Source organism: Nilaparvata lugens, chromosome 13 (assembly GCF_014356525.2).
Source record: "Nilaparvata lugens isolate BPH chromosome 13, ASM1435652v1, whole genome shotgun sequence".
Classification (NCBI taxonomy): Eukaryota; Metazoa; Arthropoda; class Insecta; order Hemiptera; family Delphacidae; genus Nilaparvata; species Nilaparvata lugens.
The window spans coordinates 5,513,466-5,531,729 of NC_052516.1; the positions used below are offsets into that span (position 1 = coordinate 5,513,466).

Genomic DNA, 18,264 nt, shown 5'->3' on the forward strand with positions numbered 1-18,264 from the left:
GGGAGTTCTTGAGGAAACGATACATAAATGTAGCAATTAATCATTGAAAATGACGTAACAGCTGTCAGATTTATAACCAGCCTTATTTACAGTAACTGTATAACTATATTACTGGTCTATATAGTATTTTTGAAACAATACTATTAATAAACATCTGGTGAGGCGCACTCACACAACTTTCCTTTCCGTTATGAAAATAGATCACCTGACGCTAGTGTAAACGCGCATCTCAAGTCAAAGATCTGAGCCAGCTGGAGACAGGTCAATAACGCTGGATACACACGAGATCTGCTATCTCTTCATAGTGAATGATTTAATAGAATCAACAGTTGCCAACAGTTTGCAATTGAATAATTACATTTTCTCAAATTTCAAGCTTATTTTCAATTTTGGGTGAAAATGCTACTGGACATTAATTGAAGAGATGTCCATGCTCAATCGTTTCCACTAGAAATTTTTTGTTTAAATTATATCTGAGACCTGATAATTGAAAATCTAAAATCAAACTTTGCATAGATAGGGCGGAGCTCCTGAAAGTTTTACAGATATGGGACTTGTGGCAGTTGATATAGCTTATCAATGACTATTTTAGGTATAAATTTTATCAAAATCGTTGGAGCCATTTTCGAAAAAATCGCGAAAAACCCAGTTTTTGACAACATTTTTGCCATTTTAGCCGCCATCTTGAATCGCATTTGATCGAAATTTTTATAGTGTAAGGACCTTAAGTTCCAAATTTCGAGTCATTCCGTTAATTGGGAGATGAGATATCGTGTACACAAACACACATACACTCATACACACACACACACATACAGACCAATACCCAAAAACCACTTTTTTTGGACTCAGGGGACCTTAGAACGTATAGAAATTTAGAAATTCGGGTACCTTATTTTTTTTCCGGAAAGCAATACTTTCCTTACCTATGGTAATAGGGCAAGGAAAGTAAAAACCAATACATTTGTAGTAATTTATCATTGAAAATAACATAACAACTGTCAGATTAATAACCAGCCTTATTTACAGTAACTGTATAACTATATTACTGGTCCATATAGTATTTTTGAAACAATACTATTTATGAAACAATACATTTGTAGTAATTTATCATTGAAAATGAAATAACTGTCAGATTTATAACAGCTTTATTTACAGTAGCTAGATAATTATAATATTACTAGCTGTTCATATAATAGCCTGATACTGCAGCTTTATACATAAACATCTTTAATAGGTCATGAAACAGCGTTTCAGAATATGAAAAAGGAGTTGATTTCACACGTATACTGAAATTAAACAGTGAGAACGTATTTCCGAATGAGTTTACAATACTATGGGTCATTAAATGTGATTTATTTTCAATTATTTTGATAAATTGTTCATAATTGGATCGAAAATGGATTAATTCCAACAGTAACGGAGAAAATAATTAACATTTTAAAATAGAATAGAATAGAATGACTGCCTTTATTTTTGACTAGGGATGTCAATCCCCGGGACTGATTTCCAATCCCGGTATTTCGGGATTATCCAATATCAATCCCGGGATCCCGAGACTGATCCCGGGATTGGCAAAAATCAGTTTAATTCATTTTTTACCAATTGTTCCTCCTCAATTACATGTTCAGTAACAGTGTGTGTAGATGAAAAAGGGCCGATTAAAGAGGGAGAGGCTATCATTAAAATGAAAAAAAAAATACTTGGGAATAATATTAAAATTGAACATTCTATTTCTATAAATGTTTTCAAGATTAGGAGTAACTGTTATATTCCATGTCCTACCTTAAATTTACTGTATCCTAGATGATAGTGAGAACTGAGGAAAGCAAGATAACTCATCAGAGTCTTTTTTATGTAGAACAAGAGCATTTCTTTCCTACATCAGGACGGGATAGAGCTCACACTTTAATTACGTCAAATACTGTAAAGTGAATTAATATCACTTGAATTAATAATATTAATAATATAATAGAACACTTTTTGTAAGACCATAACGCCATACCGACCAAAGAACGCGAAAGCTGAACCACTACACTACTAAATGAAATTTCGAAGAGCAAACTAAAATATTTACTTGAACTAGATATTCTACTTATAATAGAGAAAGAGAAGAGGAATAATTAGACAGAGAGTGAATCGTTTAGTGCTTTTTTATTTCTGATTTCTGAAGTCTTTTCAAAGTTCGGAATGCATTTCAAGGAAATGCCATCAGCACTATTGCAAATATTGTACCGTCTAGACTGGTAATTATGGTGCTGTGTAAACACGTTTAGAGACATAACAACCATTCTGCCAATTATGCGAACTGATAATGCGAATTCTATTAAGCCAATAAAGAGTACAGTATACAATCAATATTATGTATATGAAACTGTAGGCTGTGCCTGTAGAATGGATTAGTCAAACACTTAGAACAATAAATTAGTTATAAAAACTCATATCCATCACCGTAAATGAATTCAATATTGAATTGTTTTTTGGAAAAAATATGATTTACAATTTCAGGTTTACAATCCCGAAAATCCCGGGATTGACGCTGAAAAATCCCGGGATTGTTAGGTATTAAAAATGGACCGGGATCCCGGGATTCGGGATCCCGGGATCCCGGGATTGACATCCCTATTTTTGACCTAGGAAGGCGAAGTTGGAGCGCAGTCGGCCCTCTCTTACACTTAACCCTGAAAAACTTAGAACAACGAATAATATAACTGAAGATGTAGAATCTGTGAAATATGGAAAAATCAGTCAACTCATCAAACATTGTTTGTATAAGTTAGTATAAAACTAGATTACAATCATATTATTCTGTAATCCTGTTCATAATCAAGCAAGATATTCTATTCTCCATGAAAAACTCCTTGAAAATACCTGTGTCTCCATATTTTCCCATCTCCTGATTCATCAAATCTCAAATTTTCCGCATTTCCATGAAAATTCCTAAGTTGAGGTGAAAATCCTCCAAATGATTGCCGCTGTGGTAGCCGAGAATTGCGAAAACTGATGAGTCAGCGCTTTCCCACAGAAAAACGTGATTTCCTTTCTCACCTCCATCTGCTTCCTCAATTTTCCCTCGGATTTTCTCAGATTTTCTCGATGCCCACCGCTCATTTGCAAGGATTTCCCGCATCTGCTTTGAATTCGAAGAGCTTAGTCCAATTGTTCCATAATTTTCATCCATTCTAAGTCTGTCCATACATTCTTTCACTCTTTCTACTTTTCTTCATCACCATATTTGTTTCATTCTCTTCCTCGCCATTTCTCTCTCCTTCTCTCTTGAGGGTTAAGTGTAAGAGAGGGCCGGCTGCGCCCTAACTCCGTCCTCCTAGGTAAAACATAAAGGCAGCGATTCTATTCTATTCTTCTCTTTGGTAGTGAATTGGTGGGAAGGATACTTTGAATATACTTCCCAAAGAATGGACATTGATATGGTCCAAAGCTCCGCCAATTTATGTAGATGCATAACAATATTATCTATAGTTATTCCAAATTGCTTTTTTCATATCATATACAGTAATTTAATAATTATTCTATCAGTCTAAGAAATTTCATCTATAACTTTGCTGTATTGTAAGCTATTGTATATATATATATATATATATAATATATATATATATATATATATATAAGTGTATAAGCCAGTATATATTGTAATGTACACAATTAAAGTAATCAATCAATCTCTCCCGGTCAAGTGTTGAAGTGGAAGGGGTGCTTCCATGATATACCCTTCTTGAGGAGGATGGACAACTAACGGTCTGTTTTATGTGAAAACATTACAGTAATACTTCAGTTTTCGCATAAATCATCATATTTCTTTGCTCAATATTATTGTGAAACTCTTCAGTCTGTAAGTTAATAAGATTCGTCATGGTCTTCTATTCCAATTGGTAATCATTTTTAATGCTAATACATGAGTTACATTTTGTTTTCGTGAGCATATAAATAAAGAAATCTGATATTCTCCTTCTCTGTCTCTCTCACTCATTCTCTCTCTCTCTATGTCTCTCTCTCTCTCTCTCTTTCTCTGTAATCAGAATGCTTTTGTAAAAATCTATTTTGTATTATTTATCAAATTGAAGTTTAGATTTTCTGTTCAATTTTTTATTATAATCGTGATTTTGTTATTATAATATTCATTAATTTGTATGGAATGTAAAGTGTTGTGTGACAGAGAGGACCTGGAGTCCTAACTCCGCCCTTAATAAAGGTAATTGATCAATCAATCTCTCTCTCTCTCTCTCTCTCTCTCTTTCTGTTTCTCTCTCACTGATGCATAACAATATAATTATCTATAGTTATTATATTACAAATTGCTTTCTCATATCATATACAGTTCAATAATTATTTTCTTAGTCTATATTATGTAAATTCATCTATAATTTTGCTGTATTGTAAGCTATTGTATATAAGTGTATAAGCCAGTATATATTGTAATCTACATAAATAAAGTACTCAATCAATCAATCAATCTCTCTATGTCTATCACTCTCTCTCTTTCTCTGTAATCAGAATGCTTTTGTAAAAATCTATTTTGTATTATTTATCAAATTGAAGTTTAGATTTTCTGTTCAATTTTTTATTATAATCGTGATTTTGTTATTATAATATTCATTAATTTGTATGGAATGTAAAGTGTTGTGTGACAGAGAGGACCTGGAGTCCTAACTCCGCCCTTAATAAAGGTAATCAATCAATCTCTCTCTCTCTTTCTCTCTCTGAGAGTGTGTTAATGGGAAAGATACTATTTTATATCAGAGAATCGACAATAATTTGTTGAAACACCGCCGATTCATGTATTTACATCACAATATTCATTTATTCATTTATTTATTCATTTATTTATTATTCATTTATTGTACAAAATACTATAATCATAATACAATTATGACATTGGAGGAAAAACTAGGCTGAGCCTGTACTATTTCTCTCCAAAAATTTTGATAAAATGTTAATGTTGTCCAAAAGATAAGGCTATAATTATGTAAATGTTTATATTATTATATTATATTATTGTTTTCAAATTGCATTCAATCTTCATTCTCATAATTTTTTAAACTTTATAGAATTCGTTCAATTATCAATACTGTTATTCAATGTAAATTAGTGCACAAGCCGATTAATATTAAAATTTACATGGATAGAGAACTCTAATCCAATCCAATCTAAATCTCTTCTACCTAATCTTCCTGTATTTTCCTTCTCACTCTCTGAATTCATTCTCTCACTCCATCTTTTCTCTCTTTCGTTTTGTCATCCCCTGCTTTCATCACTACTTCAGTTTCTTTCTTCAGTCTCCACCTACCTTCACTCAATTTTCAAATAAGATTTCAAATCTCATTAAGTTCTCTCCCACTGATAAGTTGAAGCAGAAAATTCACCACAGCTGCTTCAATTCAGCTCTACGATCCCCAGGAAACAATTCCCTTATATTAAGGCTAATTACCTCATTATTGAGATCGCTTCAATCTGGAATGATTTCCCCATTAGTATGCTTGCAATTTCATTTGTTGCAGTTTGAGCATTATTTCAATAAACTTTGCAATAGAATTCCTTCCGAATTATGGTAGTTTCAACCTCACGATGTTAATATTGCAGCATGTAACAATGATTGCAGTTATTTCTAGTAACATTGTAACATAACAAAACACTTGTTGAACGAGCGTTATCGTGCTCTCACTTTTTTGATTTACTGAAGGCCAAAGTCGTTGTGCGTCTGTTTGTATGTTCCACAATAACTTTGGAACGAATTAATCAAATTAGCTTCAAAATTTGGACACGTATCCTTTGAACCTTTCTACAAGACCAGTTCATTGGATAACACAATTGGCTCACTCCTTCGTCCTTTTTCAGGATATAGAAATGATATTGAAAGTGCATGGGAAAAAAATTGTTGTGATTTAGTCAGCTGAAGAAGTCATTGCATGCGATTACTACAGTTTTTTCAATCATTCATCCATAACATCTGAGGCTATTTGGGAGCTATTACATGATTTCAGAAGCTCTGACACATGATTTTAGCTGGCTAATATACAACCTGATTCACAACTTTAACATGAACAAACTGATATGGGTTAAGCTGCGATTACACCAAAGTAATCAACAAAATGTTTATTTTTCCGTCCTTATAGATTCTATCAGATTGAACATAACTTTTTGTCACACTGCACAGAAAGCAGCTGTTTTCCAGTCCCTGAGTAGATCTGAAAGACATTGTTTGCAGACGACTCTCGTCTGATGTCAGAACAGGTTTCTTTCCGGCCTAGGCCGGAAAGAGTACCCTTTCCAGCCGCTAACATGGAACTAAGAAAGGTGATCAAAAAACAGCTGATCAAAAAACTATCCATTATTTGTGTTCATTATTCAATAATAAAAACATTTATAATAATGCCATCTTATTGTCATTTGAAAGAATATTAAAGTATAAACTCAACCTTCCACATAATTGAACATCATCTTTTAGGTTATTTATACAAATCAGAATAAAAATAAAAATACTTGACAATTTCCTGATATTCAGATTACCTCAGATTTGCTAGAGCTATCACCTTCCACTTCTGCTTTCGGAAGTGCTTAGTAAACAACTATTCTCATATATATATATATATAATGTTTATTTTTGTGTGTGGCGGAAAATAGCATTCGCACCACGGGAAAAAATGTTTTTCCGGCTCTCAATCTTTCCTCCTGAAAACCGATTTCGAGCCGGAAAAATCTAATTTTCTGCTCTAGGTGCGAAATATACTATTTTATACACATGATGTGAATATGTGTTAGTCACGTTCCGTTCAATATAATAGAATCTATAAGGATTAAGTAAGTTATTAACATTTTGTTTAGATTTCTTTGGTGTAGACGCAGCTTCAGATGTCAATGTGTTTCCGCCATTCATTTTCTCTTGGAACTCTGTATCTAAATCATGCATCACTTGTCCACCTTCATATTACATTTTGAACTCATTAGAGGGTCAATAATAAGATGTTGAAGCGACAGAGTAATCTTTTATTTCAAATAGGATCCCCAATGGAACCTACTGTCAAATTATTCCTCTAACAGAAATATTTTGCTGTTTCCATAATTTTCATCAACTCTGTGTAATTAAAAGTTGCGGGTTCCAAAGATTACAATACAACAGTTCATGAGCGAGTTCTCCAGCCCAGGGGGTCACTAGTAACGTCTACTAATCGAAACCTTCAGTCGATCTTAAGCCTAGTTTATACGATGTCAATTGGCGAGACAATTGTCATAAGGCAACTGACTGGCATGGAATTATTGTCTTCGTATATAAAGACTTCAGGCCAATTGTCTTGCCAACTGTCCCGACAATTGGCCCGAAATTCAACTGTCTCCGGGAGTAGACTATGGACAGTCAATTGGGCCCAGCGAGCCCCCCACCACTCGGAATCTCAGTTGTCGCGACAATTGGTGCCCTGTGAACGGTGTAGGCCAGTAGCGCTGTCTTGGTTTTGCCAGTTCAGCTGTTTAGTCACAACAGATGACGACAACTTGGACATGTTTAGCTGTCAACTGACGTGCCAATAGTCGACCGCGTGATAGTTGACTTCAGGCCAATTGTCTTGCCAACTGCCCCGACAATTGGCCCGAGATTCAACTGTCTCCGGGAGTAGACTATGGCACAGAATACAACGATAGTTGGCCAATAGTTGGCCGCGTATCTTCTCGTTAAACTGACCTGGCCTCCGACAATCCGCAACCACGTGATGACAATTGTCCAAAGACAACTGTCTCGCCAATTGGCAATGTGTGAACTAGGCTTAAGTCTTGGCGTTTTGTGTTGACTCTTGAAGATCTTGTTTTGAAGTTTTTTGCGAATAAATTTGATTTGAATTGGATTCTGATTTTAATTTTGTCTGTTTCTGTGTGATTTAAGGCGCTCCAACAGCCGACGTTTTGAGGAAATATTTCAAACTTTCAAATTCTCAATATTTTGTCTTATTTGTGTGATTTAAGGCGCTCCAACAGCCGACGTTTTGAGGAAACATATTTCAAACACTCAAATTCTCAATATTTTGTATTTTTTGTGTGATTTTAGGCGCTCTTACAGCCGAATTTTTGAGGAAACATATTTCAAACTCTCTAATTCTCAATATTTTGTCTTTTTTGTGTGATTTTAGGCGCTCCAACAGCCGACGCCATCTATGGGTACGCGCCTTACATAAGATCAACATAGCCAGAGAACAGAGCAGCCTGGTGGGAGCGGTCACCCATCCACCTCTGGCCGCCACCGCGTCTGCACCCCCCGTCACCACCACGCACCACCTAACCTACCCGACGCTCACCGTCACCAGTCACCAGGACAAGTTTGTGAGTTCGGAAACCACCTAAAACTATCATCTCTCATAATCATATGAGCGACTCATTATTATATACGTTCTCTTTCTCCGAAAAAAAATCTTCTCTAATGAAGTGCTCTTTGAAGTCATCGTGTAAGAAGCTGGAAGGAAAATAACTGACGATATAATTGACGAAAATTGATATAATTCACACCAGATTTTCTCAGTTCAATTTCCAGGTGTTTATGAGTAAGTCACAAATGGAAATGATCTTATCATTCCTGATTTTCAGTTCAATTTTCCTGTCCTTATCCTAAATGAATGAGTTCCGGATGATAGTTACTACCTCACCTGATTCATAATTTGTCACCTTATAAAGTTGGAGAATGATATTTCAAGTACTACTTAATAAGAACGATTTTGATGTTTCATTCATCATTTCATTTTAATTTCATTAGGTCCACGTTAAATTGGTGGATAACATTGGTGTTGCTATCCTTATCTATCATTCAACAAAGCAGATTGTGCTTTCCTTTTCTAGCTCCGCAACCTTGCCAGATTGTTATTCAACAATGTGAAAATATATTTGATTGACAGAATATCCAATCTCGATTATGAAAGCCATTGAACAATATAGTTTTCGACGAATAAAATATAATTGATCAAACAAGAGTTAACAGTTAGTATCACATCAGATATATAGGTATAAGCTATCCTCTAAGGAATCAGAGAAAACCTATACGTGTTGAAGTTACACATGTTTGTCATAAGATTGTTTTATTCTATGATAGAAGGCAGTGACAAGGCAGATAATCAGCAACACTGTCCTCCTATCTCTCTCCACTTGGTGGAGAGAGAGTGGGAAGGATATTTTTAATTTTGTTTCCGAAAAATGGACATTGATATGTCCAAAGCTCCGACAATTTATGTAGATGCATAACAATATTATCTATAGTCATTCCAAATTACTTGTTTCATATCATAATGCAGTTGAATAAGTTGGATAGTTATTTTCTTAGTCTATATTATGTAAATTCATCTATAATTTTGCTGTATTGTAAGCTATTGTATATAAGTGTATAGGCCAGTATATATTGTAATCTACATAAATAAAATACTCAATCAGTCGATCCACTGCCATTGTAACATGAACTTCACTATAGGACACTACATAACAAATAAATACTTTTCACAGAATCGAATATTGAAAAGTTTCAACCACAGTGAATTTATTTATGCAAAACTCAGATATTGAGGTACTCTTCGAGCTCTCAGCTTCCATATGAATGAAATGAGATTCACTCCAAACTATGAGCTTTCATATAAATAGAATCAATACTACCCATTGAACGGATGCTGACACGTTACCTTATCATAGCATGCTCTATTAATTATTACAGGTTGGAAGCGGAGATAGCAATATGCAATGAAAATCAATCACAATTGATAATATTGAAATAGGTCTCACGCCTCAGTTACAGCATCCTATATATTTCAACCTCACTCATCCCCATTCTTCCACTTCCTCTTTCGCTTCCTCTCTCTCCTGTATTCGCTTCTCTTTCTCTCGTTTTATTCTACTCCATTCCCTTTCGTCCTTTCTCTTACTCTCTTTTCGATATCTTCTTCTTTCTCCTTTATTCTTACATCCCAAAGAACAAAAATTTAAAATTGTTTTCCAATTTCTTCTTTCACCTGTCCTCTTTAGACTATTGAAATATTTTGTTTCTTGTTATCATTCCTTCGTCTTTCGCATAATCCTCTGTTTCTCTCTTCCCCATTTCCATTCATTTCTCCTCTTCCTCTTTCCCCTCCTTTCGCTTTCCCCTCTTATTCGCCTATTCTACCCTCTTTGCCGTTCATACTTTTCTCTTTCCTCGTCTCCTACATTTCTTTCTTCTTCTGTTATTGCTGTCTTCTTCTCCACCTCATCTTCATCTTCATTTATCGTTGTTCTTCAATGTCCTTCACATCATCTACTCTTCTCCACACCCCCAATAATATTCATACCTACCCATTTCCTTCTCCTCCTCTTTCTTTTTTCCTTCTACTCGTCTTTCTCTTCCTCTTCCTTCGCTCTCATCTTCCTCCTCCATTTCTACTTCTTCTTCTTTCTCTTCTTCTTTTCCTCCTCCTCCTCCTCCCCCGCTACTCTTCTTCCGATTCTTATTTTCATCTTCCTTTTCTTATTCCTCCTCTTTACCACCACCTTCTTCTTCACAAAATTCTTCACAGTTTCCCTTCCTCTCTGCATTCCGCTCCTCTCCACTTTCTCCGTTCCCTCTTCCACATTCCATCTTCTTCTTCTTCTTCATCTTTCTTTTCATCAACCTCTCTCACCACCCTTATTTTGTTCCATTGCATTCATGTATGCAGTGTTGAATGGGTGGCTGCCGACCTATATTCCGTTGAGCATAGTAATTTGTTATTCTAATCAACTGCCGTATATATTCCCTCCTCTTCCCACAGCCATACAGCCTCTCTGACTGCATAGCACCATATTCAATTCACATTTATTGAATGTTGATTGTTAGGCCACTCTTCAATCCATCTCTATAGAGATATATCACTTCTGTTGAGAGATGAATCACTTATTCAATATACCCCTGGTATGATGAGGTCAACATTAAAATGACAGTGGAGAAAGATAGGAGAACGCTGATTTTCTGCCTTGTCACTGTCTTTTATAGACTATAGCTGATACTGGTATATCCGATGTAATATTAAATGTTTATTCTTGTTGAAAATAACTAGTTGTTCTGTGAACAGTAGACCTCACGCAGTATTCTCATCCACAAGTACCTGATTGAAACTATAGACCTTATGGAAATACAGCAATAGACTGGCTTTTCCACACATCTGTGTAATCACTTGTCAGCTGATTTATGATGAATAATTCTATAGACTGATTTTTACTCTAATATTGGCGTATGAAGGAGGCTTCTTTCTCCTTTCATATTATCCTTGAAATGCAAAATTTCCAAAAACCTTGTATATACGTATAAACCTTGTAATTAAAAAAGGAACATACCTGTCAAATTTCATGAAAATCTATTACCGCGTTTCTCCGTAAATGCGCAACATAAAAACATATAAACATATAAACATATAAACATATAAACATATAAACAAATAAACATATAAACATATAAACATATAAACATATAAACATATAAACATTGTCACGTGGTAATTTGAAACCACCAAATATTTCTAAATGAGCCAATAAAATGTAATAGAACTATAAAATTGGAAAGAAGGTTAGACCTATCTAAAGAGTAAATCAACTCAAATCAAGTATTATTAGTGATTAGGAGTAATAGCATTATCAACAACGATAAGAAAATATGTATTATTGTGATTTAATAATTATGAGAACTCATTGGTAAGATCAAAAAATTATAAAGCGGCATAATTATTATTGGCGGATTACAAAAATAAAAAATAAAATAAAATGCATGAACATTGAGGTTAGAGTTACTTGTTTACGTTTTGAAAAGAATTAGTCGATCTTGGATAAATCGATAATTATCCGAACCAATACTGAATGAATCAGCTGATTATTCGATCAACCCATATGACCGGTTGAATCATATAAAATTCACTCATAAAGGATATATTATGTATACTAAAGGAAGTCGATGTGTAGAAATACAAATAGCTATTATTTCTGTATAAATATTTATTATAATCTAAAAAAGCATGATAAATCAAGAGTATAAAAAACTCATATAAAAACTAAATGTATTATCTATTAAAATCGTATGTTACGATTTATTTATGAATTCAATTTAAGATAAATACCCCATATATCTGTATAAAAACTTCTTTTATTAATTTTTTCTATTATAAAGCCGAGGAAGCCCTGATTCCCAAGGCAACCAATTGTATTGAGTCTATTAAATTGAGGGCCAATCAGAGAGTAGCTTATAGAATTATTCTAGGAAGAAGCAAATTTTTCTGAAAACCTTTTTCTTCTGGCTTAAGATCCCAACCCGAGAGGATGCACATGGAGTTTAGGGTCTTTTTCTTATTCCTTTTAAAAATTTTTTAACGAATTATTAAGCCAAACCCTTTTTTAAATGTAATGTATGTTTGTTGAATGTTAATTGTTTGTGAACTCAGTGCTGTCAAGAGTTCGTAATTGTAAAGATTCCCATAAAAATAGCTTTAATTCGAAAGAAACTTATAAAAATCTGGATCACACGTTAGCCCAGCAGTGACGAAAAGGAGCCTACCTAATTAATTATTGGAAATAATTAATTCAATCCACGAGAACATCCAGAACTTCAGTCAGTGAGTGATAAGTCAAACCAAATGAGCTCATTTGTCTACGTTCAGTGGGGTAATAATTAATAAAAAAGCGCTATTCCAATTAATTAGAGTTAAAATAAAAAGTCACCACGTGTTGAACAATATCACATAGTTCACAAGAACTTTTTATAAATTTATTTATTATATGTAGGAAGCTTACTTCCATGCACTGCCCGAATTCACATTAAAAGCCCTGAGATCTCATATTTGAATATTAATTTATTAAATATTAATTTTGTAATTGAAACAAGTATATCATATCAAACTTATAGACCGAACAGGTTTTTATTGGCAGAGTTTTGCATTGATTGGAAATCTAAGTACCAGTATTAAATATAATATATTTATGAATTTGAAATTCATTATTGTGAATATTAGCAAAGCCTGTGATAATTATTCAGATTTTAAAAATAGATTATTTAAGTGAATTATAGTTATATCGAATATTTTATGCACATTTTTTCTATGGGAATATATTTTGTATTTTATGTCAGCATACAAATCGTAGAAATTTATTTTATCCTAGTTCATCTCGTGTTATATAGTTTGAGCTGTTTTGGTACCAACAAATATTTAGCAGCACTAAAAATCATAGAATCAAATAATATTAACCTTATTCAGAGCACTCAATATTTATCATCCTTTGATGATATTCATTTCATCAGCCAGAACAAATATATTAAGAAATTATATAATAAGGTTCCAGTTATATCATATAAGGATCCAGAGAGCTTCAAGAACTGGCGTTGTAAGTTCTAAGGAATTTTGAAGGGGTATATTGGTGAATACTTGTATTCACGACGAGCGTTTTAAGAATCAACTAGAAACAACTATAGTTGGTCCTGATTATTCTCTAGTGGTACATGGTTACTGATAATCAGTCATCAAATATTCTTTTAATTTCCTTACTGGTATTCTTCAAGAACTTCATAGAAGCAGCGGTAAGAATTATCAATACCTGGTCCTTGAACCTTATGGTGATTATTTGTACTTATAAAATTCATGTTTCTACCACTGAGCTAGAGCTGAGGTTTGAACCCAGTAATTTTGCGAGCCGGAAGGCCTTAATTTTTTGTGAATTTATTCGCAAAAGAGGGAATTTAGAGACTGCTCTTATAAATACCAGAAACATCGTATTATCTGTGAAGGAATTGCAATCTACAACTTCTCACAATAGCTTCATAACGTGGGACTCTATCATAAGAGATAACCCCCCCAGGAGCACAACTTCACACAATGGCACCCAACGTGGGGCATGAGGAAAAGCTTACCTACTCAATCTTACTATCAATGATTAATGAAATTATTGATAAAACTGAAAGCTGCAAGAAACATAAACTGAAGTTGTTTCGACAAGATATATCTGATAATCTATTATAAGTTCTGGCTAAAATAATTGAGTTGCTCTTCAAATTAAAATTCTTCAAGCTGCATAAATACAGACAAACTGTATCACACGAGTTTGAGAACATAATTCTCATAATAGAGAAAATTGGATGGAAATTTCCATAAAAGTTATAGTAAAGATTTTGATTTTGATCTTTGAATCTAGACATTGTATGCTGACCAGGGTATAGGTTATTTGAGGCATTATAATACTATCGTTATTCAGGAGGATAAGACCCTAATTAAAATTTTAAGAACTATATTAGTGTAATTTGTAAGCCATATCTGTCTATGTTGATAAGCGTACCTGTAGCACTAGAAGGTCTTTTTGTAATATATGTATATGACACTTGAAACTTCAACACAACACAATTTTATCCAGAATAGGCACTATCACTGAATCCATTTTAATATTCCTGAGACTTGGCAACACACTTGGCTATTTACTCGAAGTTTTCCATAATAACGTCACCATGAACCAGTCACCAGCTAACTCGCAAATCTCCTACTTCAGCGACCACCCCCAAAACTATGTAGCTACGACACCGGCCAATCAACAACCACAGGACAATGTCGCGGAGACCCCACGAGAGAGAGAGGGAGGCAGCATATGCTCCATCAGTTTCGACCCGCAAAACTTGGCCCAATTGTCTTCTACGAAGATTGATAACGTCGTCGATGCGATTAATTCCGATGAGAGTCCGGCTGAGGGAGATGAGGGAGTGAGGGCGTCCAACCCGGTACCGGCGTCTTCGCAGATCGCCCCAAGCATCGCCGAGGGAACGGAGAGTGCCGCCACCCAGTCGCCATCCGACGTGACCAGTCAACCGCCAGCCGCCACCAACCTGGAAAAACGCAACACAACATTAGACTCTTCAGTCGGTTATGTTACCAATCTTATGGCAAATGAGTCTACAAACGAAATACAACTCATGTTCAGTCAACTCTTAGCAGGACAAGCTAAAGGAGCGGAAACAGCCCGGGAAAACAGCAAAACTATTAAAATAATCCAGGACAAATTGGAAGAAAATGCCAAAGTCCTACAAGAAGAGATCAAAACAGTCAGACAGGATGTCAAAGCTATGGATGAAAAATTTTCTAGCTTCAGGGAGGAGGTGAGAAATATAATAGATACAAAAATAGATACTCAATCTGCAGTTATCAAAAAGCTAGAAACTCGTCTAGATGATGTCACCTGTCAAATAAATGAACGGTTGGATGACGTACCAAAGGAAGTTGAAAAACAGGTGGACGTATTGGGTAAGGAGCTGGGCACCGCTATCATGGGAACGGTCATGGGAAAGGTGTTAGAAAATAAGGGCGAGATAGAGTCGAAAGTGGAGGAAAATAATAAGAAAATAGTAGAAATAGTCAAGGAACAAAGTAACGTGCAGGCATGTATAGCAAATTTAGCGGAGGAGGGGGCAAAATCAAGTGAGAGATACGGCATGTTGGAGAATGCTATAGGCGGACAGCAGTTGAAGCTAACCGGATTGTATGATGAAGTGAATACACATAAGAAAATTATGAATGATAAATGGATCGCAAATGAAGAACGAGTCTCCAGAATAGAAACACGTATGGAAAATATCCGGTCAGTCGAGTGCAGTATACACCGAATGAAGCAGTAAACGGCACTCAACTTTTTCAAAGTCTTGGAAAATTCGATAATTCCTACCGTCATATGCAACCCCGACCATTCATAGATCAAATAAAAGCTATTCAGGAACTGATACCCACCTCTTGGTTAGTATGGCGTTTCCAACTGTCCAGTCTACTACTTGGCGAGCCGCTGATGTTTTTCCAGAGCCGGATGCGAGATATCAACAGCCTGGAGGACTTCATCTCCCAATTCCTGCAGCAGTATTGGAGTAAACGTAAACAGATGGACGCACTATCAGAGATTATATCATGCACATATGATAATAGAGGCAGACAATCATATACTGAATTCGTAGCTAAGATGATGTGTAAGAATTCGCAACTAGACGAATCTTTGGCGGACACATCACTAGCGAATATATTAACAAAAAAGCTTCCTTACAATGTTCGCATGACACTAGCAGTATCTTCGATTTCCAGTTGCAAAGAATTAATGGAACATTTACACTGTATCCAATCCGTCACTTCTGAATCCAGCCAGGTAAATGACCGTACAGGAGATTCCAATCATTCTCCTCATCATAATAGCAACAGCTTCAGGAAAAATTATAATGGTGAGAATCAAATGTCAAATGCCGGAGCAAACACTCGATATCAAAAATACCCCGAAAATACTGGCAGAGGTCAATCGTTTGAAAACAGTTCTAGAAATAAATCGCAATATTACAATAATAAACAACAGGATAGAGGAGCGTATTATGATGGCAGAGATCGTTCAAATGGAAATAATTACAAGCGAGATAGAGACCACAAAAATCCAAGTGAGACACACCAAAATCATAACCGAACAAATACATCTTACACAGTAGCACATACAACAAAAGCAACCCAAAATCAACATGCAAACAACCCACCACCAAATCAAGAAATAAGCACTTCCAAAACTACATGACTATATGATACCCCCAAAGCAAAGGATAATTATTCATCTACCAATTAGAGGAACAAGCCAAACCTCTCCACATAGACACCACTTTCCGGACGATCAGCGTGAAACACTCTTAGAAAACCCTGACGACACCGATGTGACATCAGACAGCCAGCTACAAACTTATATCGAATGCAAATTGTATGGGACTAAACTACAAGCCCTGATTGACAGTGGCTCGCAATGCTGTTTATTACAAGAGGATATGTTTTCGAACATCAAAGATAAACATGCAATAGCTATACTACCCCTTACCAATGTATACATTTCCGGTATTAATCCTGGCAGAAGAATAAGAGTAACCACTCAATGTCTCTTAGAAGTGGAAATAGAAGGAGTTATATTTGAATATACTTTCCTGGTGTTGCCAGTCAAAGGTCCATCAATGATAATAGGTGCTGATTTCTTACAGTATTTCCGAACCTGTTTGAATTTCCGTACATTGAAATTTCATGCAAGCCCTGAAACCACCACCACCGAAATTATTACACCTCTCAGTTTAAAAAGACATCCTGGAGAAAATCGGATAATACAATTTGCATACCACATGGAAGGCGTGCCTAGAGCTTGGGGAATTCATGAAATGGAAGAAACCATGGAGCATTTTGAAGTGTTGAGTTTAACAACGAAGGATGACGGCGTGATAGATAAAGAGGTTTCCTCTGAAGAAATGTTTGAAAAATTATTGGATAGGATAAATTGTTATGCTGAATGGGATCTAGATACAAAAAACAGTGTTGCGAAGGTTTTCATTGAAAATAGAGATGTCTTCTCAGAACAACCAGGACTAGCTAAAGATTTTGAATGCCGACTCAAAGTCAAACCTCATGAAGCCTATTACCGAAAATCTTATCCAATACCATTTACATACCGCCCGGCAGCTATAGCAGAGATAGACAGAATGTTAGAATTGGGGATTATTGAACCATCAAGCTCTCAATATAGCTTACCAATTGTTTGTGTTGCTAAGAAGGACGGTACCGTGAGATTATGTCTGGACGCGCGAGCACTTAACAGCATTTTGGAAGATGACCGTGAGAGCCCAGACCAGATAGAGCAGGTGCTTCAAACCTTTAGTGGGAAGAATGTATATTCTACGGTTGACCTAAGCGCAGGTTACTGGCAGATCCAGATAGCGGCAGAATCAAGAGATTATCTATCATTCTTATTCAACGGAAGAAATTACCGCTTCACTCGCCTAGCTTTTGGACTGAGGAACGCCATGGCCATATTTATTCGTTGCCTTCGTCAAGCCGTAGGAGAAGATGTCACGGATTTCTGTACACTCTACGTGGATGATGGAATAATTTCTTCAACAAATATTCAGGACCATTGTCAACACCTAGATATAATATTTCGTCGTCTCATCAGATGTGGACTCAAATTGAAATTATCAAAATGCGAATTTTTTGCACAACAAGTCAAATATTTGGGACATATCATCACCCCGGACGGCATCTCCCAGGATAGCAGTAAATTAGAAGCCATCAGAAAATTCCCTTCACCAACCAACCGAAAGCAACTACAGAAATTCATTGGATTTCTTCAATTCTATAGACGTTTCAACAGCCGTATGTCACACTACACTGCCCAATTAAGTCACGTATTATCTACCAACAAAGCATGGAAGTGGACAGAAGCAGAAGAGAAGATATTTCGAGAATTAAAAGAAGCTTTCCT

General features: G+C 35.5%; 2 protein-coding genes across 7 annotated transcripts in view; one reads left to right on the forward strand and one right to left on the reverse strand.

Annotated features, from left to right (window-relative positions):
* Positions 1–18,264, forward strand: part of LOC111044266 (adenylate cyclase type 8) — a 510,898-nt gene that overhangs the window by 235,751 nt on the left and 256,883 nt on the right. For 4 of the 6 annotated variants that reach the window (XR_005572740.1, XR_005572741.1, XM_039439656.1 and 1 more), the window contains exon 4: positions 8,136–8,325. The exons of the other annotated variants lie outside the window; for them this stretch is intronic. Coding sequence is in view for 2 of the 4 variants with exons in the window: in XM_039439656.1 (XP_039295590.1) it covers positions 8,136–8,325 (190 nt within the window). In the remaining 2 variants the exon portion in view is untranslated. The remainder of the gene's footprint in view (positions 1–8,135; positions 8,326–18,264) is intronic. 6 annotated transcript variants of the gene reach the window in all.
* LOC120353991 lies at positions 11,962–17,955 on the reverse strand. The gene is made up of 2 exons (XM_039439671.1): positions 15,735–17,955; positions 11,962–14,839 (listed from the first exon to the last, which is right to left on the reverse strand). Exons 1-2 carry the CDS (start codon positions 15,837–15,839, stop codon positions 14,477–14,479), a joined length of 468 nt encoding a protein of 155 aa, XP_039295605.1. The 5' UTR covers positions 15,840–17,955; the 3' UTR covers positions 11,962–14,476.